The sequence below is a fragment of the Acinonyx jubatus genome, chromosome A1, assembly GCF_027475565.1.
Source record: "Acinonyx jubatus isolate Ajub_Pintada_27869175 chromosome A1, VMU_Ajub_asm_v1.0, whole genome shotgun sequence".
Lineage (NCBI taxonomy): Eukaryota > Metazoa > Chordata > Mammalia > Carnivora > Felidae > Acinonyx > Acinonyx jubatus.
In genome coordinates this window covers 17852062-17875558 of record NC_069380.1, presented here as the reverse complement: position 1 = coordinate 17875558, position 23497 = coordinate 17852062, and the positions used below count along the sequence as shown (strand labels likewise).

Genomic DNA, 23497 nt, shown 5'->3' with positions numbered 1-23497 from the left:
CGTCCGACTTCGGCTCAGGTCATGACCTCACAGCTCGTGAGTTCGAGCCCCGCGTCGGGCTCCATGCTGACAGCTCAGAGCCTGGAGCCTGCTTCTGCTTCTGTGTCTCCCTCTCTCTCTGCCCCTAACCCACTCGCATTCTGTCTCTGTCTCTCTCAAAAATAAATAAACGTTAAAAAAATTTTTTTTAATAAAATAAAATTATTACTTGTCATGATTGCTTCTCTGGAAACTGTTGTTATCTCTGGAACACTTAAAGATTCAACTAAAAGTATATCATAAATAATAAGAAAATTCAGTAAAATAGCTGAGTGAAAAAATAATAGTCTTCATATATACAAACCACAACCAGGTAGGTGATATATTAACAAAAAGTAACCACAAATAAGCCTATTCCTTAAAATGCTACTGAGGAGCATAACCAAAAATTTAAATATGGACGAACAGTCAAATCGTAAATAGAAAGAGTCAATATTACAAAGATTTCAATTCTCTCGAAGTCAATATATGTGAATTTCACTTATTCACAACAAAAATAAAAACATTTTTTAATAACACAAGCTAATCCTTAGTTCATGAAAAATTTCTGAAGGAGAAAAATAATGAGAAGGAGGAAAACCTGGCAGATATTAAAACATATTAAAAAGCTGCATTAATTAATAAGTCAATCAATAGATTCATGAATACTAGATTCATGATTCATGAAGAATAAAAAGAACAAGGGGGAAAAAAAAGGCCAGAAATAATAATCTCTAGAGAAACAATAATAGCTGTTGTTATTTAGAGTTTATTACATGCCAGGAATATTCTAAGCCCTGTACAATATTTGCCTTGTATTATGTTTTCAATAATCCCATGAAATTGTTTTTATTCTCACTCATTGGATGAGGAAATTGAGGCAAAGAGATTAAATAATTTGTTCAAGTTCAAACCATTAGTGGAAGAGCTAAGGTTCAAACCCAGACAGACTGCAGAGGGTATATTCTCCAATGTTGTGTTTTACTACCTAAACGCATGGACGAGTCGAATAGATGATAAAAGTATACTTCAAAGCATTGGCGGAAAGGTAGATTATTCAACACATCATATCTGGTTAAAACATAAGGTTGGGTCCCTGTCTCATACCTATTGGGAAAATCAAAAACCAGGTAGATAAAATATTTAATATTTAAATGATGAAAAATTAAAAATAAAAGACAAGTATATCATTGCAGCATTGCCTGTAATAACAAAATCAAAATATCCATTAAAACACCGGATTATAAATTAGAGTAAATCTATACTGTGGAATACTATTCAATCGTTTAAAATATTGGGCAGTATTACATACACAGCTAAGGAATATTATGCAAAATACATCCTGAGTATAGAAAGGAAGGAACAGAAAGAACACGGGGTATACATGACACGGTCATTTGTTTTCAGTGTTGTGTGTGAGTGGCCGCAGTGCGCATGCGTGTATTCTCTGACGCGTGCACTAGAACCAGGGGCCGGCATCGCCTGGTGAAAGAGAATTTGGATGGTAAGGTCATGGGGGAGAGACTACATTTTCACTGTATATCTTCTTGTGTCTTTTGAATATTTTACAGTATACTGTACATGTCATTACCTATTCATAAATAACAAATTTGAAAACCAACAGCTAACTGTGTGGATATTTTAATCATCACCTGCATAACACTATCTCTGCCCATGGAAGCAAACAATCTTGGTGAAAACACAAAAGGAAATCATGAGGTTTAAGAGGAAAGCAAAGAATGGCAGAGAAGAAAATCGTTCAATGAGTGGCTCTTTAGGGCTGAATTTTCTTCAGGTCATTCTATCTTTTAGCAATCTACAAAAATGGAAGTCATTTAGAAAATAGCACACAATAAAGAGAACAATATCAATAACAACAACAACAACAATAATAACAACAACGAGTAACAACTAACACTGGATCGGTGCTTCCAGTTTGTCAGACAGCATTTTAAGGACTTTGTGTGTATTTTCCTGGTTTAACCGCCTGCAGCAACCCTATGCGGTATATGTGCATATTATTGCCTGCATTTTTCCAAAGAGTAAATTCAAGTTTCCATTTGGTTCATTTCCATCAAATGAAGAATTGTAGAGCATAGTAGACAAGGGCAGATGACAAAACCATCTGGCCATGTTTCTACAAGCCAGGCCTCTGGGCAGAGTTTTCCAAGACATCACCTCCTCCCACACCTGGAACAGTTCCAGAAGCACAAGGTCCCACACAGGTCACCAAATGATGATGATGGCCCCTGGGGTGGCCTGACCCTGAGCAAGTGTCAACATTCAAAGACAATGTTGCTGATGGTGCAATTTCCTGCTTTGAATGCTCCACATTCCTGAGCTTGCACAGGGAAGGCTAATACAAAGATTTATCCCGGGGCGCATACCGAGTGCCATGTGGTGGGGGGCTTGTGAAGACGGAGAAGGCAGTTGGGCACTATGCTTACAGCTGACTGTTGCACGGTGATGGCAGGTGTCACCCAGGGACAGCTTTAAGCATGACACTTGGAGAAAATCTCACTCTGTAATATCTTTTCTCCACACCTCTGTCCAAAGTGCCTGAAGTTCCACAAGGAAGCATTGCTGTCTGCTGTCTGCCAACGCCACTTTTTAAAAGAAAATCCAACGGAAAAAAAAAAAAAAAAATATATATATATATATATATATTTTTTTTTTTTTTTCACTAAATAAAGAGTGAATTATTTTAAAAGTACAAAGCATCGAGGTCAGTGTCAGATATCTGTTCTAAACTTCATTCTGCCTTTTCAGGACGCCATGCCATCAGGCACGTTTACTTAATCTGAGTTTGTGTCCTCCTCTGCGAAATGGGGCTACCCATTCTCATTTCACACGGTTGTCACAAGGATTCAACACAGACACACACACTCCACCAGATACAGAATCCAGTCAAATGCTAAAGCATTCAGTTAAATGTTCCACTAACATCAGTTTCCTCCTACACTTTCCTACCCAATTAACCCCGTCTTCTTGGCAGGCGATGCGAGAGCACGGTGCCGAAACCAGACCTGACTATCTTGCCTGGAACTGGCCCTTTGTGCAGTAACCACCCCGCGCCCTTTTGTTCGCTCCACTCCCCTGACCCCTGACCCAGTCTGCTCACCGCAGTTCATAGCGTGGTAAGCCAATCTCACAATGAAAAGGGACATTTCCTACCTTTGGAAAAAAAATGGGCAGAGAACCAGCAGACTTGTGGTGCCTTCCATTTCCCATATGTAAATTTCTCAAAATACTTTCCAGTAAGCCATCTCTTAGGGCTGATAACGTGATTAATAACGTTGTGTCTCGCTCACTTTTAGTATTTCAGATAGGATAGTGTCTTAGGAATGTATAGTTGTTGAATTATGAAAGGGAGGTGGTCTGATCTGTCTTCTTGCTACTCACACGCATGCTAGAATCTCACAGGGACTACGGGAATCAAGCGAGTGAGCCTTTAACAAGTAAACGTTTTGCTTGAAATCCAGCAGTCAATTAATAGGACTCCTGTGGCTAAAATCCAGTGTTGCCTTGGGGATCCGGAGACCTCAGATCAGCAGGACTAAAGACACTGGACACCTCAGGGTGACTCTACCTGGGAGCACTTTTAAAAATGCTTCTCAGGTTCACATTTGTCTGAAATTTCATCGCTGTAAAGCTGAATCTCACGAGAGCAAGTGTGATCGAGTAGGAGTTTCTCCCTGCAAAACCTGTTTCAGTGTCATTCACCCTAGTGGGGTGGTTGTGCTCTAGAAACGCGCTTCCTAAACTGGCCAGTCCTAACAGCCAGGTCTCCCCACCTCCCCTCGCCACGCATCACAGTGAACGCTGTAGGCTCCTACCATCATCAGCAGAGCCACATGCACTTTTCCAGGCTTCCATGCTTCTTCCATTCCATGCCAGACAAATTAAAACACGGGCAGGGCCTGTGTTCCAGCCACCCTCTTTATCTGCCTTCACATTCCTTCCTCTGCCCATTCATGCTGTTGCAGAGGTCTGGACCAGCTTCCTGTAATCTTGGAGGGGAAAATTTCTCCCTTTAGTGAGGGCTTCTGAGCCTGGTTGTTTTGGGTAACTGATTTCCTCCCCTCTCCTCACTTCTGTGCATATAGCTTCCTTTGCTCGGCCTGTTAACCCTCCTCCAATGGCGAGGAGTGTCTTCTAAGCCCTAGGATTTCAGTGTGCTCTTCTGTTTCCTGCTGTCCGAGTGCAGGATTTCCTGAGCCAGGGATATATACAGAGTGGAGGCACTGCTGGGCTCTATCCTGACCGCACCTCCTAGGGATCATCCTACTGTGTACAACACGTTATATTTATATCTCAGGGCATTGAGGTCAGTCCCTACTTTGATATATCATTTCCTTCATTCCCCAAAGCTGAGCAAAGTGGAAAATCCTTTCTCCTCAAGTACTTTAGCTCCTACCCTCTCCCTGATTTGATTTGGGAGTGGTCTTTCTTCCTCACTCCCTAAACTGAACGATTTAATTAAAAGATAAATTAATAGCTAGAAAAGCAAACTGTTGCATCATGAGATGTAATCTTCCTGCTGAAATCTCTTCTGAGTATCCTAAATGCTTAAAAGACTGAATATTTTGAAAATAAAAGGACTGGTAGGTATCCCTGAATTAGGGTCAATTCTCTGAGCCTTTTTATTTCTAACGGAGGAGTAGAAGTAGACACTTTTAACAATTTAAAATATGGATTGCGTAAATAAGGAAACTTCTGAATAGTAATTAGAAAATGACCATAGAGATAGGTACTATTTTAAGTCTGGGAAGGTAACATTTTCCAGTGGAGGTGCAAAGTCAAATACTACATTTCCACATGGTTCTATAGCAGGAAAACCAGCCCCTTTACTTCCTGCCATCCCGACCTCTGGTTGCCCATCTCCTTACCATATACCTGATATAGCCCAAAATTCCCAAGTGTTTTCTCGAATCCAAAGGCAATTAATTCCCAGCTTTCCAGCCTTACAACTGGAGCAGGGACTCAGATGCACGCCCGAGGTCACCTTCAGCGCCGTTGCAAAGCCACTACGCCGCCACCAGATGGTCCCAAAAGGTCCTCCAGTGGCCGTGACAAAGTGTTTTGCAATTGGTCCCCACCAAGGCCGCAGGCCTGAGTGCAGGCCTCCGCTCCCAATGCCTCACCAGCTCATGCGGTTTGTCAAGCTCACTGTGCTCTGTCCAGTACGGTGCTCACCTAGAACTGCACACAACTGACATGGCACTCTCAAAGCCATTTTCTCAGGCACTTCCTCGGCCCTCAGAGTGCCCCTGGGGGTACCTCCCCAGCATAGATGCACTGGAAGCTTCCCGAACCTTCAACAGCCAGCTCAGGGGAGGAGCCCCAGCAGAGGTTTCTCTTCCTCTTCCCTGGAGAATCTATTTTAGGAGCCTCACTGTTCTCCCCTGTCCCTTGGCCTTCGTTAAGAACATTGTCTTCATCCAGACAGGTTTCCTTAGCTTTGAATCTAAGAGAAAAGGGGTTGGAAACCTCTTTGTAGGCACGTGGACAACTGCTCTATGAATTGTTTTCTCACAGCTTTAGGTAAAGCCCTCATTATCTGCAGCTTTGATTAACTCCCACTCAGTGAGAGGCCTGCTGTGTTCTAGGCCATGGACTCATTTTGTATCCAATATTTACACCCCCTGCTACAGGATCACGTCCAGTAAATGCTGGCTGTTCGGACCTGGTGCCCAGAGGCCACCTTCTCCTTCCAGGTGGCTGTGGTCTCTTCCAGCTGCTGTTGGGAGTCTCCCCAGTAATCCAAGCGCCTACCCCCCAGATCCAGACACTTATGTCTCACGGCCGTTCTAAGAAGCGGCCTTGCCTGAAGACACTGCATCTGAGCCTCTCTTTGCAGGTAAAGTCAGGTGAGCTGCACCCCGACCTCGGGAGACTGATGCTCACGGGTATCTCCTAGGAGTTCCATAAATACAGGCTCTAGGCTCACCATGAAGGTGACAGCAGTTTTTCCAGGGGCAGCCTTCATGCCACCTTCCGAATGCTACATGCCCTGCCTGCAGTGGACCAGATTGCACCAGGCCTAAATCAAGCCATACTGCACCCACCTTGCTTCCCCGCCCACCATGCTTCTGCTCCCCCGGCTGCATGCTGTTTGGGACCACCTCCAGCCCAGCCTCCACGTCCTCTAGGGCAGTATGAAAAATTACCTCACATGGCTTGAGGTTACCTGGATCTCCAAAGAAGTTCAAAAAGATAGGAATGAAAAACTCCTCTCCCTAAACTCAGAAGTTGAGTTTGTATACGAGAATTGAATCACGAGTGTGTCTGGCTACTCGCGTCCCCGGGGGGCACCCAGGTCCACAGGTAAATGGTGGTCGGATGTCCTGGGATCAAACTGAGACAGATTCTGGGTCATGTGCCGGTGTGGAGTCAGAGGCCAAATTGGGGACTGTATTTCATGATATCGAATATGTGATCACTTAGCGTTGGTTTGAATTGGGGAGTGTGATCTCAGAAGGCTGTGGGAGGCATTGTCCCTTTCAGTCTCGGGCACGTGAGTAACACTGACAACTGCCACAATTGCGAAACAAAAAAGATAGGTCCTGACTCCACGAGTTTTACACGAAACTCAGAAGACAGCAAAACAATTCTAAACTAAGATACTGTGTTCACTTACAGCATTAAGAGCAGAAAAAGGAAAGCTCAAACAAACAAACATAGTCATCCAGTAATTGTAAAAGCCAGGCTTTTATATGTTGCTGAGCATCGATAAATTTCTAAATGATGCCATCTGACTAGTCCAATGGCCACCATGCTGCTGTCAATGAGGACAATTATTTCTGTCTGAGAAGTAAAGGTTTCCTAACAAAAGGCATAGGATTGAATGATACAGCTTTGTCTCCACCTGCAGGAAAGAGGAGACTGAATTCTTTCTTAAAGGTATTTGAAAATATGCAAGGCCTCTAGGATTACCACTAAAAATACCAGGTTTAATTAGCACGCAAGCTCTAACTATACATTCTTCTGTAATAAAATAGTAATTGGATCAAAACAGAGTCAATTACAAGACATAATGGACGTGGACCACTATGCTTACTTTTATAATCTTTTTTTGAACTATGATATACATAGAGAAAAGTTCGCAAGCCTCAACGTAGAGCTGGATGAATTGTCACAAAGGAAACACACTGGTAATCATCATCTAGATGAAGAAATGGGACATTAGCAGCCCCCAGAAACTCATTCACAACCTGCACTTAGTTTTGAAACCAGGATTGAAAACTGTAGTCTTTGACCTATCCGTCAGTACATCTAAGGGAGGAAGGAAGCCACAGGCTGCAGAAGGACTCTCGCCCCCTAAGCATCCTGGTCCCGGCGCTGCCCCTGAAAAGGCCATCGCCAGCCCTGCCGTGATGGGGAGAAGGCAGCTCTCTTTCTCTGGCTCCTGTCTCCCACAGGGCTCCAGACAAGGTCAGCTCATGCTCCTGTTCAAGGATAGGTCTAGCCCTCGTTTTCATTAGGCTAAGTTTCCTTTATAGGACTCAGTCAGATGAAAATGAAGCAGAGTTTGTGAGCTGTCTTCACCAAAACCCGTCTGTCATGTGTTCCTTGCGCCCACAGTACTCAGGGACCCAGATGAGAGTGGAGGTGGCCGCCCGTTACCACAATCAGCACGCCTAACATTGTACACCCACGCCAGGTAAGAAATCGTACCTCTTGGCTTAGGGTCCAAGGTACACCTTCTAACAAAAAAGACATCTGCATCTGATTCAGGTGATTCCGAGTGTCCTATTGTCTAGTGTTTGAACCTAGTTTTTTACGCGTTGTCCTTGTTTCTGAGCACGTCCACCCCTGTTACTCCATCTTGGCTGGAAGCAGAAATCTGAAAACTTAGACTCTGACAGTACTCTGGGCTCTGAGGGAGAACAAGGTTTCTGGAAATACAAAGCATTTTGATTATTCTTAGGCTTTGCTATATAGTGGGAACTGTTTTTTCTTTTACCATATATGTGCGGTTGCTTGTTTTGTGATCACAAAGTCTGTAAAATGTCTCCAGGCTCCATTTTAAAGGCAGTTAACAATCCCGTCTCCTACTGATTCAGCTGGGAAGAACCAATTCACGTTTTAATGTTAAGAACCCAAGGGAAAAGGAGACAAGATGAGAGGAAGAATAGAAGGGAAATGATAAAACTTAACGAAATAGAACGGGCTTCATTTTCTTTCCAGTTTTTAAAGTATATGTTAAAATAGTTTGTTAGACTGTTTCTAATATTTGTTAAAATCATTGTCAAAACATATTTGGACATTTGTCACTCAAAGAGTTAAGCCAGACTCCACGGGAGGGGAAGGGGGGGAGGGGGGGGACTTGGGAGGCTGGTGACCCTGCCAGGTGCTTTTGGTAAAAGGGAGGTAACAATGTGTCTAGTGGATATTGTGGGTACACTTCAGCCATTCAAACCCAGACAGAGGAAATGGGGGAATGGAGCTGGGGGGGGGGGGGAGGGATGGGGCTTAGAAAATGAATAAAGAGAGAAAATGGCCCCAAACTCTCTGCTGTGGCTCTTCATGTGCTGAAAGCCTGCATTGTGTGAAGCTGTGAGTCAAAATAAGAAGGTTATTCAGTTATCACAGACTGCATCTGAAATATGAAATCGTTCTATTCCAGTCATTTAGCTTCTCATCCTACCCAAAAAAAAAAAAAAGTCTTCCTCATTAGCTCCCAGTTGTTTTTTTTTTTTTTCTTCCGCACAAAGTCATTTCATATTTTTAGGGAAAAAAATTAATTGCTTTAAAACCTTTCTTCTCTAACCTGTCAAATGAATTCATGCATTCCAGTGGACTGGGGTGAGTATTTGGACCTAACGTGAAGTTTGCCAAAAGAGCCCTCCGACCCCCTGGTAAGCATCTGAGCGTTATGTGGGGAGTAACCCTTACCACCACCCCCCACCCTTCGCTAAAACAAGCTTCCTTCTGCGTCTCTGTCCCCATCCCCCAGGTCCTTCACCACCGCCATCTATTTTCCTTGGATGAGAGCCTCGCAGTGAATAGGAAACATTTTTAAGAGAGGGGAGGAGGGGTTGTGAAAGAGATTTAGAGGCCAAATGGGGCCTTTGGAGGAAAAAAGAATTCAGAATCGCTGATATAACTCAATGGCATTCACTGTTGCAGAAAGTAATGAACGTTTTCCTAAGCAGCAGTTCATCTAGTGTCCTAGACTAATTGGAGACCATTTTCCAAGAAGAAAAGAAGGGTATGTGGTTCACAGCCACGCATCTGTGCGCGGTGTGGAGAGCCATCCGCCTTGCCTTATGCAGACTTTTGTGTGAGGAAAAGACACATCTTTGTTCCTCTGCCTGGTTCCTTGTGTGGCTTCTCTCGTAGGAAGAAACAAGGGGGAAATTAGATGGTTGGCAGTCCACTTTAAAGACGTACATTTTGTCTGAAAATTATGTGCTGCAGCTTGATCATAATATTCTATGTCTGAATATCCTTAGACCTCCCGAAGAAGTAGAGTGCATATGAAATATCCAAATACTGATCCTGAAGCTGAGTCTTCTATCAAGTGAGCTGAAAATGTAATACCTTGAGAAACAATGGGGTGTCTTTTCTCATTTCTTCCATGTTAAGAAGGATACCTGATCAGAAATAGTAATTTTCACTTGTTGTATTAAAATCTCTAATACTACCTTTGAGTAGAAGGGACATTTCTTTCAGGGAAGGGTCAGTCAGCAGGGCGTGCATGCTGGAGGGTGATCTTTATGCTTCCCGGTGGTCTCGGCTTCCACGGAACCAGCCATTATGCTGTCTCATATATTCAAAAGCAAAGTTCTGAACTTTTAACTTTCATTTGGTTAGATATCAGTCCGTGGGGTATTTGGACACCCTATCAAATTTCTTCTCTCTTTTTGAAGGCAATCTTTCTGGTTTAAGAGCTGAAACCATGAAGAGTGAGGAAAGATTTTCGTTTAGTTTGAACTCAATGCATTTGTAAGTAAAGAGTTCAAAACTCTCCTTATTCAACTTCCTGACCCCCCCCCCTTTTTTTTTTGAATATCACTGTGAATTTTCACTGCAGCAGGTAGATATCTCTAAGATCCTACAGGAGTTAAAATTCATTCCTTGGCCGGCAGAAAGTTTCTTCCTATTTAGGGAATACTGTGAACTTGCTCATAGCAGGTACCTAATAAATATTTATTAATTTGATTTAATCTAGGATAATATCTCTGAGGACTATTTGGTAGCCAGATTCTTGAACATTCCTACAATGTTTGTTTCTGATGGTTCAATTCTTAGAGGTGGAACTGAGGTGGGTGATTTTGAAATGATACTCATCTCTGGCTCCCTTTCTTATGACGTCAGAGACACAGCGGTCGGAGGTGACTTCAGGACAGAGTCCTGGATGCGTCCTCAGTCAGTGAAGCCACCCTAGGAATCTGAAAGGATCTATTCAAGGTTCTTGGATGGCTCCTGATGGCTCAGCTGAGATTTGTACCTCTGAGTTCGGCAGGACCCCCTGGTGCCATTTGATCTTCTTCATCTCCATGACACTGAACCTGAGAAGTCACAAAGTCTGGCTGGCACCTTTCCAGACCACTTCCTCCAATGAGAAAAGAATAAGGAGGCTTTATAATAATGAAGAAAATACACTGCCTGTATTGGGTCCCTAGCCCAGGCGAGAAGAGTACCTAGGTTCATCAGAGCCCAACAAGAGGGTGTGGAGATAACTCTGTTGCTTATAGGAATGACTGACATCAGGGGAACCCATGGCTGATGCCAGCATGGATCGTTCTTGCCTCCAGATTAGCTCCATCATGGGCCAAAGAAGTCTGGGAAGAATTGGTGGCCAGCATAACAATTTCTAATACTCATCAAGCCCTAATCGTATATCCTGCACTGTTTTAAGGTCTACATTAAGTCCTTTGATTCTTACAAGAACTCTACAAGGCCGATACTAAACTTCTTCCTCTTTTACTGATGAAGAAACTGGAGCAGAGAGATTTTAGGTAAGTTGCCCAAGGTTACACATTGTAATGGTGCAAAATTGTGTGAAAAGTCTTTGAAACTCTCTCTTTGAGAAGTGGAGTGTCAATCTCCTCCTCCCTTGATTTGAATCAGACTTAGGACCCAATTCTAATGACTGGAATGTGCTGGAAGTGATGGCACCTCTCACCACACTAGGATAAAAGACATTGCCTCTTCTATCTGGTTCTCCCTCGGATTGCTCACTCTGGAGGAAGTTGTTATCATGTCTTGAGGACTACAAAGCAGCCTGTAGAGAGGCCCACGTGGAGGACCGATTACCAGCACCAGGGTGCCCTCCATGTGCGTGAGCCACTCTGGAAGTGGGTTTTCCTGCCCCAGTCAAACCTTCTGATGACCGCAATCCATGACGGACCCTGAGCCAGAAATGTCCACCTAAGCCACTTCTACATCTCTGAACTGTAGAAACTGTGACATAAACGTTTATTGTTTTAAACCACTCGGCTTGGGGTAATTTATTATGTATCAATAGATAACTAATGCACACAGTAATATCTAAGTGTCAGGGCCAAGATGCCAACCCAGAGGGTCTGAAAACAGTGCCCACAGTTTACCACCATACCATTTGCCTCTGTTGATACAAAGGAGATCGTTTGATGAGCTTAGATTCTGAAAAAAAATGTTCAAGGAGCACTTGGGTGGCTCAGTTGGTTAAGTGTCCAACTTTGGCTTAGGTCATGATCTCAGTTCATGAGTTTGAGCCCCACATCAGGCTCTCTGCTGTCAGGGCAGAGCCTGCTTCAGATCCTCTGTCTCCCTCTCTCTCTGCACCCCCCCCCCTCCGATTCTCTCTCTCTCTCAAGAATACATAAATCAGCTTTAAAAAAAATGTTCAATAATTGGAAATCCAATGACGGCAATGCACACATTAGCTACATAGTCACTCCTTTCCGTGGATATTGAATAAAGGTTGGTTGAGGCCTTTTGACCTATCCTGCTTTTTCTAGACTCCAGGCAGACACTATCTTTCTGTTAAGACTCTACTTCAGACAAGCCTGTTAACACTATAATTAATCAGATTCCAGCTTATTCGCATGTCATTTCTAACCTATGGATACGCCACAGTCACCGTAACCAAATTAGATATGCGTCCAATCTATGGACCTCAAGTATTAGCTTTCTTTTTGTCATCTGTTACTTTTAGGCTGGGAGGAAAATATAAACAATCCGTCTCTTAGACAGGATCACTTCCGCATGTGGTTATTTCCCCGTTACGCTTTCGTTGCTTAGGGCGGCTTGGGTGTCAGAAGGTTGACTCTCTGCTGCCACCTTGCGGACACAACAAACACTAGCGCCCACAGCGCTGGGCTTTGTACAGAGCGAATGCTCCGTCGGTGCCAGTTCTCTCTCTGCCAACACTCTCCACAGAAATTGTTAAACAGCTGTCAATAAATAACCATCATCTGACATAACGCCACTGCTGGCAGCAAACATGTGTTCCCCCACTGCCCATTTTTCAGCATCGAGGTACTTAGAAGACCCGATCAGAGAATCAGAAGGCACTTGGTAACTAACGTCTTCATTTCTTAGAGTCAGGGAGACAGACAGCCTTAAGGACGGTCCAACCGGGAGGAGCTAACCCGACCCCGGGATCCTGACACTCATTGTCTCTCCCCAGGACAGATGCCACAACACAGTCTCTCTGCTCCCCGTGGGTTTTCCACGTGGCCGCCAAGTCACTCACGCCTCTGCTTAAAACCCGGAGCCAAGTCCAGTTTTCCACCAGCTAATACTGGAGCTGTTCACAACCTGAGCCTGGCCTAGCTTACCTCTCAGCGATCTTCCTGGCTTTCGATTTAATGACATTGAACTCCACGTACTGTCTGGAGCACCCCTCCTCTCCAGCTCCACACGCCCTTCCTAACTCTGAGGATTCGGCCCGGATCTTGTCTCCTCTGGAATATCATTGTCCCACTCCACCTCTGCCTTTGCTGCTCCCCCCCTTCACCACTAGAGTGAACCCTCCGGGCTCCAGCCGCACTCTGAAGACAGCCCCGTGTCCCGAGCTGCTGTGACCACATTATCTGTTTGAATGCTGGTCTCCTCCAGTGTGGTCTGAGCTCTTTGACGACCAGGGCAGGATTACGTCTAACTTTGCGTTCCTGGTACCTGACAAACAGTAGGTGCTTCATAAACGAGGTAATGTACATAAAATATTTAGCACGTCCCCTGACAACAGCCAGTGGTCAATTCAGGTTGTTGTTGCAGTCATTGTTAATTTGCCGAATGAAACCAAAGGTTCTCACGTATCCACAGCCAAAAAAGAAAGGATTGGCTTTCTTCTTGGTAGCAACTAAAGAGAGGAAGGCTGAATGAAAAGAAAGAACCATAAGACACGCATAGAAAACAATGAAGAATCTAAAGACACTAGAGGGAAACAATGACATAGGCTAAATAATGTGAAATTAGTGAGAAGATCAAACAAAGCAGGGGGAATTTGACGAACTTTCCTAGCCAGCCAGATAGTCTCCACTAGGAAAGTGACTTTGAGGGAAGTGGTAAATTCCCTATAACCTGAGTCATTAAACACTAGACCAGATACACCACTTAAAAGCACACGGCAGCAGACATCGGGGAAGCCACTGAGTTAGTGGGCTTTTTCATCCTTTAATTTCCCCGATTCACTCACAAAGTATTTATCATAAGGCTGCAAAACATTCTTTACATCTTTTCCCATTTGTTCACCTTCATTTTTCTGAGGGAAAGGTGCACGGTATTAATATTTACTTAGCCAACATTACCCAGCAAGGGGACTGTGCAAGCCCACAGTGGCTAATATTTAACAAGAACACAGAGACAGCCATTTTACTGGAAACATTTTTTGACACAACCTGATTATTTTGCTTCGGTCTGTATTGGGCGGGGGGGGGGGGTGCGGGGGGGGAATCTTGGGGCAGATTGCTACTGGGTGTTTGTTGACGTAGTCTTTGAATAAAATTGGTCGGCACACATTTTCTTAAGATAACAACCACACGACACGCAAGTTGTACTTTATTGCTCTAGCTCCCTTACTGCTTCCTTGTCTTTCTTCCTCTGCTTTTTCTTTTTTCATCTGATAGTTCCTAGAAACAAAGCCAGACACCAGAATAAAAGAGCTGATACTACTATTCTCTTCAGTTGTTTTCTGTAGCTTTTTAAATGTAGTCATATTTTTCTGACTTTGTTGATTCGAATTTTGCCTAAACAACATCTTTCCAAAGTATCTCTGAAAAGATTGTTTTAGATTATTTCCAGCTTTCGCTTGAGCTGGCATCTGGATGCTTTATTTTGTTTTTGGTGTATTAAAATGTAATACTACATTAAAAAATAACTAAGTAATCAGCAATCAGTACTCACTTGAGCAAGCTCTGGGTGAGTGGGGGCAGGGAGGTTCTGGTGGGACCCTCTCATTTGAGTGAGGAGTGAGCCACAAAGAATGTATTACAGGCTTTGCTGGTGGGAGTCAAAGCCTAGACTAGAACCCAGATGTCCTCATTTTTCATCTAGAACTTTTCCCGTGACACCAAGGATTAAGTGAGTAGAGACAACTGAGTTGTGTGCATTTTTTTTTCTTTTTCCCAATCTACCTGTCAGCAATATAACCATAATAAAGATAAGAACTGCTAACATCCAATGAACGCTTACTTCATGCTTATCCCCAACCACAGATCAAATAGGAGAGCAACTGAGCATAATGTAAGTTGTACCAAAAACACTAAATACAGTTCTCGGATTTTTTCACAACCATATTTAATGAGTATCCCACGTTCTGTTCTAAACACCAGAAATAATTGGCCGAACAATTTATTAAAAAGCAAACAAACAAACAAACATGAATTTCTAGCAGCAAAAAGAAGCCTTCCAAATGTACATTACATTTATAAAGTTTTAAAATTACATGAAGGTTGGGGAAAAACAGATAATATGGAAGATTCTGCAAGTCACAACTGAGATGCCCTTTGGCAGATATACACTCAGGGCTTACTGCCCTATTCGGAGTGCCAGGGAGGCAGTTGGATGGGCCTTTTCCTGCAGTTAGACAATCCTGCTCCATGAAACGGAAGATCGTTCTGGAGCTTGCCCACCCAGCTGCACAAAGTGCACCCATGTGGGTTCCCGCCGCCATTTTACACTGGCCTACTCAAACTTCTGACAACCGTCGTGTTCCCTTGTGTGGTTGATTTTTAGATTCATTTTCGCCAATAGATATATCATGGAGCAAACAAAAGTGTCAATAGATAAATAATTTCCATTTCCATCAGGACTAATTTGAGTACAGGATGACAGGTTTACACAGGCTGACACAGCATTTCTTATTCTAAAGAACGTGTTCATGTTTCAATAACAAGGAGCTGAATATTAGGTGGATGGAACATAAGTCACAGGAAAGAATTAGCCTATTTCCACAAAACTACCAGCCTTAAAAGAGTCCTGACGGGAGTCAGGCGAGCGCCGAATTTCTCCGTTCCAATGACTACTCTCTAGAGAACCGATGAGTGACAGTGGCCTGGTTCTTTTAGAGACTGGGCACCTCCAATCTACAATCAGACAATCTTCAGTTCAAGGTTTTGTTTTGTTTTCTTCCTGTTCTAATCAAAGCAGGGGTGGACAGAGATAATTAGCTTCTATTACTGAAAATCATGGTGTCCTGGCCTCTGTGGTTGTCAGCAGAAAAGTATCTTCTCTTCCTCTTGTCTGTTAGGAGCCTCACAAACAATCTCCAGAGCTCAGGGCTCCCCCTAGTAGGGGAATCCAGATCACCTCTCCCTTCATACAGCCAGGGGAGTCCACTGGGAAAATACTCACTGCTGCCTCAATCCAGGCCTAAGCCTCTTCCCAAGAAACAAGTGTAGGTAAATATCCCAAAGGAGAGGCACCCTCGGAAGACCAGTCTCCTTCCTCTGCTTGCCTCTGAGACAGATTTGCTCTTTTCCCTTCCCGGCATTAGGATGGAGGGAGGCTGGAGAGGTAAGGAGAGCACAGGGTGGACAGAACTGTCTTTGATCCCTGTTCTGCCACCGGGGAAAAGTCCCTCAACCTCTCAGACCTTCCCGATTCTCATCTGGAAAACAGCGATACCACAATGTCTGCTTTGTGGGGTTGGGGAAACCCGGGGAGAGGCTGAGGTTCACGGCATCCCGTAGCTCTGCCTTGGTGCCTCTGGATCAAACACACGGGTCTTGTGGGACACCGAAACAATGCACAAAGAAGTGCCCGAAAGTCTCGCAGTGTGACCCGAGCGGGGCAAGCGCCTTTCCGAATCTGCCGGGAATAGGCCAGAGAGCCCGTTGGCTCTGTTAACCTGCCCAGTGATATTCGGGGGACAGGCCCTGAGTTGTTCGGAAGCGGGGCGGTCCTCGTCCCTCAGCCTTGTATGGGACGCCCCCTAGTGGTGGCAGCTCTTTCCCCGCGCTCCCCTGAGTGGGTGGCAGCTGTGGGCCGCTGTGCCCGCTTCTCCCCATGACAGGAGGAGCGGTGCCTGCTTGAGCCCCGGAGAAGGCAGAACTTTTTCTTAGTGAAAATGAACCCTAAAAAGACGATTCATAGCATCAAATGAGGTCTTGCAGAAACGAGAAGAGAAGACAATGAGGAACAAAGAGGGCAGTCACTACATGCTTCAGTTGTTACCAAACTTTTCAGTAATTAAAACCTGATTGGGAGAAATGAAAGCCCGTGATCCTAAGGCTTTTTCATTACGAGCAAGCCTTTTACAATTAATTCTCGAACCGTTCCTCTGAAAGCCAATTTGACAGCGAGCTTTGTTCAGTAGTCTGACTAATGGCTACAGCCACCTCTGGAAACACAAATGAATTTCTTTTTATTTTTAATATAATCAACTGGATTACTAAATAACGTAGAAAGGGAAAAAATGAACAAACACACACAATGGAACATAATACAGTCAGACTGGGGAGGCGATGGGACAAAAAGCATTGGGCCCAGTGACCAAAGGCTTGGCTTCAGTCCAGCTTCTGTCACTTACGTAAGACAAGTCACTTAATTGTCTCTAAGTTTCAGTTTCTTTATCCGTAGAAGCAGGAACAGAAATAACGTTGCACTCTGAGGACCTCAGTGGACAGACAACTGACGGGCTGTTCAGGAATAATGCTTTGTAAAAGCCCTGTACTAACGTTACAGCTCTTAGCGTCACTGTTGCCTGCCTCTGAGGACAGCTCCGTCAGCATGCGGGAGACTCGCGGTGGCTCATGTCGCCTTACGGGGCCCTGAGGGCAACGGTATTCTACTGATGGCCCAAAGAGAAAATGCAGCTAATATGTACAAGAGAACAGCAGCAGCAGTGGGTGCTAATTACATAAATCCCCAAATTACCACCTGTGATACAACCAGAAAATATTCATACCTTCTGGTACCTTATTGATGTCTCATTTTCTTTGCGGGACAGATTTAAATCGTGAAGAGCACCAAGTAGCAAGCATCTTAGACCACAGCACAAGGAATTTTGGTTTAGCTGCACTTGGCAACGTGAAGGCACCTAGTTGCTGGGAGATGCTGCATTTTCCCTAAGGCAAGGAAGTTTGCCAATGTGCCCCACCAGGTGTTAAGGTACCCTGCTCAAGCATTTCCTCCAACCTCACCGATAGGAAAACTGAGGCTTAGAGAGAGCAACTAGTCTGTCCAAGTTCCCACAGGTCCAAATGATGCTCGTAACCATTATTTCATACTGGACCAGACACAGGACACTGTGGGAGAAATCTGGAAAACCGCAAAAGCCACCACCTGGCAGGAGGGGGGCCACGCGTTGGTTCAACCACTTTGGAAAGCAGTTGGGCATTCTCTGAAAGCCTTGAACGTTCTGATACGCTAAAATCCAGAAATTCCACTCCAAGGTAGAGAAATTCCCACGTATTCGTACTTTGTTTGTGTACCCAGGAATATCACGGAAGCCTTGCTCATAGGGCAAAGCAAACAAACAAAAACACCTAGAAAACCCAAAGGTTCATTTGAGAGGGGGGTGGCTACAAAGAAGGTGTCACACAAGAGTATACAGCAATGGCTACGAATGAGCCAGAACTCTGGAGAGTTGCAGAGATGAATCTTTCGCGTGACACTACACGGAGGAGAAAGCTACAGAAGGCTACCTACGGAATGATACATGCGTATGTGATAGAACTTTCCAAAAAAATGAAGCGACAGGTCAGGACAAAGTTCAAGCAAATGGTGCCTTGGGAGGGCAAGGGTGAAACGAACACTCCCAGGTAGATGCGAACGCGTTGGGAACATTCTAGTGAGTTGGGCGACAAGTCCTTGGGTGACTGCTTTGTCCTGCTTTGTGCGACCACGTAAATTAAATCACTGCTTTGCATGAAGTACCTATCTCATCATTAAAACCTCTGCTTTAAAGTTACCACGGGTAGGACGGGGGTACAGAGGCCACCGCCTTTCATCCCCAGCCCGAGGCACCTAGAGCCTAGACGATTAAAAGGGAAAACAAAACATGAGGCCAAGGTGCATGGCTCCGATTATCCGAGTTTGTTTTTCCGGCCCCTCCAAGCTAGGAGGCTACCTAGGGCTCCGGCTCTGGATAAACAACACCGCCAGCACAGCAGAGCGGATGACAAAGTTCTAGGCCACCCACACAGCAATCAAGAGCTCCGCTGGGTGGGCCAGAAATTGCAAATGTCCCTGCCCCTTGGCAGCAGTGAGCCACCTGTGGAGAGCAGCAGGGGCGGCCGCGGCGGCAGTGTTCCCGTGCTGGAGGCCCAGCTGCCCCCGGGGGCCAGCAGCTGAGTGCCAGCCAGCGAGACATGGACACCAGGCGCTCCAGCTGGGGCAATTTACGTGAGTGGATAATTGCACATAATAGAGTTAAAATATAATTGCCTCATTAAAATGGGTTACTAAATCTCATTGTGTGTGAGTGTGAAAGAGATAGACAGAGACACGTGTGTTAAACTGCGAGAAAACAAAATTGCATAAATGCATGTGAACGGGAGCAGTCGGAGCACTTGACTGAGCCACCTCGACGGAAGGAGACCCTGGTGCCGGACGGAGCCTGCCGAAGGACTTGGGATGATGTCTCCTCGCACAGTGATGAGGGCTCGGGGTTGGGCCTCGCTAACGGCAGCCAGGTCCTATCCCTGCTGGGGAGTCTCCAGTTTGCAAGGTAGAGTCTTGGGTGGCAAAGATCTGCTCTGTCCCCTTCCCCGTCTCCGGTCTCCAGAGTCCATCCTGGCCTGGCTGCCCAAGCAACCAAGCGGTAGGGCAATCTTCACGCCTGCTCCCCTTCACGGCAGCTCTCTAAGCTGAACCTGGAGCCGTCTGCCCGGGTGACAGGTAAATCGAGGTACCGGAGAATAACTGCGAGGAGCCCTTGCCAACCTGTGAGGGGGCCCGCACAAGGGACAGTTCCTCCTCCTCCCTGTAAGAACGCACACCAGCGGTCCCTGGCTAGATTCAGCAAATGTCCCACTGTTCGAGCGCCCGGGGATACTGCTCTGCTGTCCTCACGGGTGGTGCCCCAATGCTCCCATCTGAGCACCACCTCCATTTCTAACACCCACATCACCAATGGCCCATGTGAGAGTTCCTAAATGGAGACAAATCCAGCTACTCACCTCCTCTGGATTATTTTGTTAAACAGTTATTTCTAAAATTAACTCTGAGCTCTCATCACCCCAAGAGCCACGCATGGTCATGCCTCACTCTGTTCTCGAGTTTCTAACGTGCACTCAATCTGGCAATTACCACCTCTCCGTCTGGAAGGAGCAAAGTGAAGTTTTGTCTCAGAGCACTCACACATTAAAATGTCAAGGCTAATGAGTTATTTTCTTTTCAGTATTAGAAAGCAGATAAACATTAACAATCTGGTTCAGCAAGTGTCACTAACAAAACCCAAATCCCACGTCCAGGAGTGTTGACTGTGGCCACAGCTGAGGCAAGGGAATGGAGATGGGAAACAGCGGAAGAAGGGGAGAGAGGGGAGGACTGGACACCCGGCCCCAATCCGGGCACCGGACACTGACTGGGCCCCGTCACCCTAACCAGCCTGTGTGACTGACTCACCTCCGCTGCTGAGTCCCTGACTTCAAATGCAGATTTTCACTTATATGAACAGATTTGTTTCTATGCATGATTAAATACTCTCTTGATTCGTCAGATAAGTTCAGAAGTGCAAAAAGGAGGAGGATGAGCGTTTTAATTACAAGCAATTCAGCCTGGCAAATAGAACTCTCAACCTGCCAAGTCCTGGGCTTCTAAAGCTCGCCAAGATCCCCATCTGCTTCTACGGGGGATTGGGGAGGGGGTGCTGATTCAAGTTCCCACAGAAAGCATTAGAAAATCTTGGACCAAACGCTTAGCTCTAACAAATAAAGAGCCTCGGTTCTGGATAAAAGTCAAATTGTGAAGATACCGCACAGCTCTGTTTTTTTGGGTTTTTGTGGGGGGCGGCTGTAGAACAGGGCGAGATGTAGACGGGGAAATGACAGAACCAGATTTCAGCTCATCTTGATGAAATTCTGGAGTTACAAAGGCTACTCTTGTTCCCTCAGGTTTTTTTGGGTGCGGGCCAGGGGTGCCTGGATGTCCATAATCCCTGAATGGATCTCCCTATCCTGCCCCCAGGCCCGGGTTCCTTGAGTGCCAGGATACCCAGAAGCCTCAGAATGGAGCCCCTGAAATGTTATGAAACGGGAATTGGCAACCCTTTCCTCAGAAGCTGCCAAACTGGAGAAAGAGCCGTGGAGGCACAGGAAAGGTGAATGCAATGTGCCATCTGGGTGTCATGACTCAGCTTGTAAGGTGCCCCCAACTGTGCACCCGCCACTCGAGTGGCAGGCAGATGGAGGGCAGATGGGCAAGAAGGGTGGGCACGGGGGCAGCATCGGGGAGGGTCCCTGGAAGCCAGCAGTGGCTGGGAGGCAGCTGCGGAGTCTCAGCCAGGCTGGCACTGCCATCAGGAAGCTTGGAGTGCCACCCCCTGGTAACTGAGCCAGGGGTTGGTTGCTAAATCCTGTAACAGAACCCTCCCTACAGGCACTTGGCATTTGAGCCTTAATGGTTTTGGCACGCGGCCTAATTACTCAGAATATGTGCACGGTTAGACAGTAATTCCTTCATCACGTTCAGTGAGTATCTGCACACAGCACAGAAGCTGTGATATTTTTATTCCAATAATTTCTTTGCCGACCACCAAACTTCTATGAAAAAGTCTCAGAAGCTATTAGATATAAACCACACTGAGTTTCACATTAAGTTGATGCTTCGGATTATGGACAGTTTGTATAAACCTCAGAACATCCACCAAGGCAGAAAGTTGCCTCATTTCGTTCAAGAAACCATCTACAAAGAATGTGGCTACACTCAGTGATGAAAAGGATTCACATCATACACCGTCTCAGAACACTGGAAGCTGGCATTCTTGCTTACGCTTGTTAACGCAATTATGCACCACAACTCATTGTGAGATAAGGTCATTTTGGTTAATGAAATCAGATTGTCTTAACAAGTTGATCTCGTAGAGATTCAAGTCAGATGCTGGTATTCAAAACACAGTCAGAGCCAACAGAATCCAAGTCACCCACCTGAGGGTTTGGGAGAAGAATAAAAGCGAACAATATGAATGGTAACTCAATGCGCTCTGCGAATTTAGCTTAATTTGCCCTGGGACCAAAGTGACGGGTGTTGCCAGGAGTTCATAGATCAGTGACTGGCTTAACTGATAAGGCTACAGTTTATTTTTCTAACTGTGAAGTAGGACACAGGGGGCATGGCAGAAGGAAATCTATTGTCATCGTCAATCGTTCTTTTTATGAAACAAATTTTATTGCCTCACTCCCTTGTTACAAATGTTAATAGTAAAAATACAAATCACATACTTCTGAGAAACTAAGGGTGCAAAGAAAAAAATCAGAATAGGTAAAGTTGAAATGTCTAGAAATAGCCTCAAAACATGTAAGGCAAAAACTGAAAAAAAAAAAACAAGCAAACACACAATCTTAGTTAACATTTTTAACAAGTATCTCTCAGCAGCTGATGTAACATGCAGATAAAATACCTAAATCCCATAGATGATTTGAACAAGATTAACAACATTTATCCCCTCAACATGTATGGAACTCTGCACCCAGTAACTAAGAACACATCCTTTCCAAATATAAAGGAGACATCCTTCGCTAAAATAGTATTCTGGGGGCGCCTGGGTGGTTCAGTCAGTGAAGCGCTGGACTCTGGGTCAGGTTAGATCTCAAGGTTTGTGAGTTCGAGCCCCACATCAGGCTCTGCACTCATGGTGCATTGATGGGTTTGGGATTCTCTTTCTCTCCCTCTCTCTCTCTCCTTCTCAAAATAAAGAAAGAAACTTAAAAATAAATAAAATAGTATACTGGACCGTAAAACAACTATGAACAAATATATAAAGATTGATATACAATATACTGGCTGGCTACCGTGGAGTTAAACTTGATATCAATAATCAATAGATGACTAGGAAATCTTCATGTTTGGAAATACATTTTGAAGTAGTCCATGAGTCAAAGAAGAAATCACAATGAAAGTTAGAAAATATTTTGAAGTGAAAAATAATGAAAGTATGCCATATAAAAACATGGATATAGCTAAGTTTATGTTTACACAGCAATACAGATATTTCAATGAATATATTACCAAAAAGAGTTTGAAAATTGATACTAATTTTCCTTGACCTACAATAGGCTTGTCTCATTAAATCCACTGTAAGTTGAAATCAGTTGAAAATGCATTTAATATACCTAATCTACTGAATATATAGCTTAGCCTTGCTAGCCTACCTTAAGTGTTTTCAGAACACTTAGAGTGGGCAAATCATCTAATACAAAGCCTATTTTAGAACAAAGTGTTGAATATCCCATTTAATTTCTAAAACACAGCACTGAAAGTAAAAAACACAATGGTGGTAAGGGTATCAGTTGTTTACCCCTGCGATTGTGAGGCTGATTGGGAGCTGTGGCTCCCTGCTGCTGTCCAGTATCACAGGAGAAGATCCTACTGCATATTACTAGCCCAGGGAAAGATCAAAATTCAAAATCTGAAGTACAGTTCCAACTGAATGCATATTGCTTTTGCAACACTGCAAAGTCAAAAAATTGTAAGTTGCACTATAGTAAGTCAGGGACCATCTGTATAAGCATCTACTTCAAGAAGGTAGAAAATGAATGGGGAGCATTCGTGGCTCAGTTGGTTAAGTGTCCGACTTTGGCTCAGGTCATGATCTCACGGTTCATGAGTTCGAGCCCCGCGGCAGGTTCTGTGCTGACATGTCAGAGCCTGGAACCTGCTTCAGATTCTGTGTCTCCCTCTCTCTCTGCCCCTCCCCCATTCACGCTCTGTCTCTCAAAAACGAATAAACATTAAAAAATAATTTTACAAAAAGAAGGTTGAAAATGAAGAGCAAATAACAAAGTAAAAGGAAGGAAATAATAAAAATAGAGCAAAAAATCAATGAAATGTAAATAAAGATAATCAACCATGTCAAAACCAGGCTCCTTGAAAACACTAA

At 44.6% G+C, this 23497-nt stretch overlaps 1 protein-coding gene across 3 annotated transcripts in view; it reads right to left on the bottom strand.

Annotated features, from left to right (window-relative positions):
* COG6 (component of oligomeric golgi complex 6) overlaps positions 1 to 23497 on the bottom strand; it is a 129498-nt gene that overhangs the window by 16455 nt on the left and 89546 nt on the right. The window contains exon 19 of one of the 3 annotated variants that reach the window (XM_053214695.1): positions 21491 to 21545. The exons of the other annotated variants lie outside the window; for them this stretch is intronic. Within the exon in view, the coding sequence (XP_053070670.1) occupies positions 21506 to 21545 (40 nt within the window). The 3' untranslated portion in view covers positions 21491 to 21505. Of the gene's footprint in view, positions 1 to 21490; positions 21546 to 23497 lie in introns of those variants that run through there. 3 annotated transcript variants of the gene reach the window in all.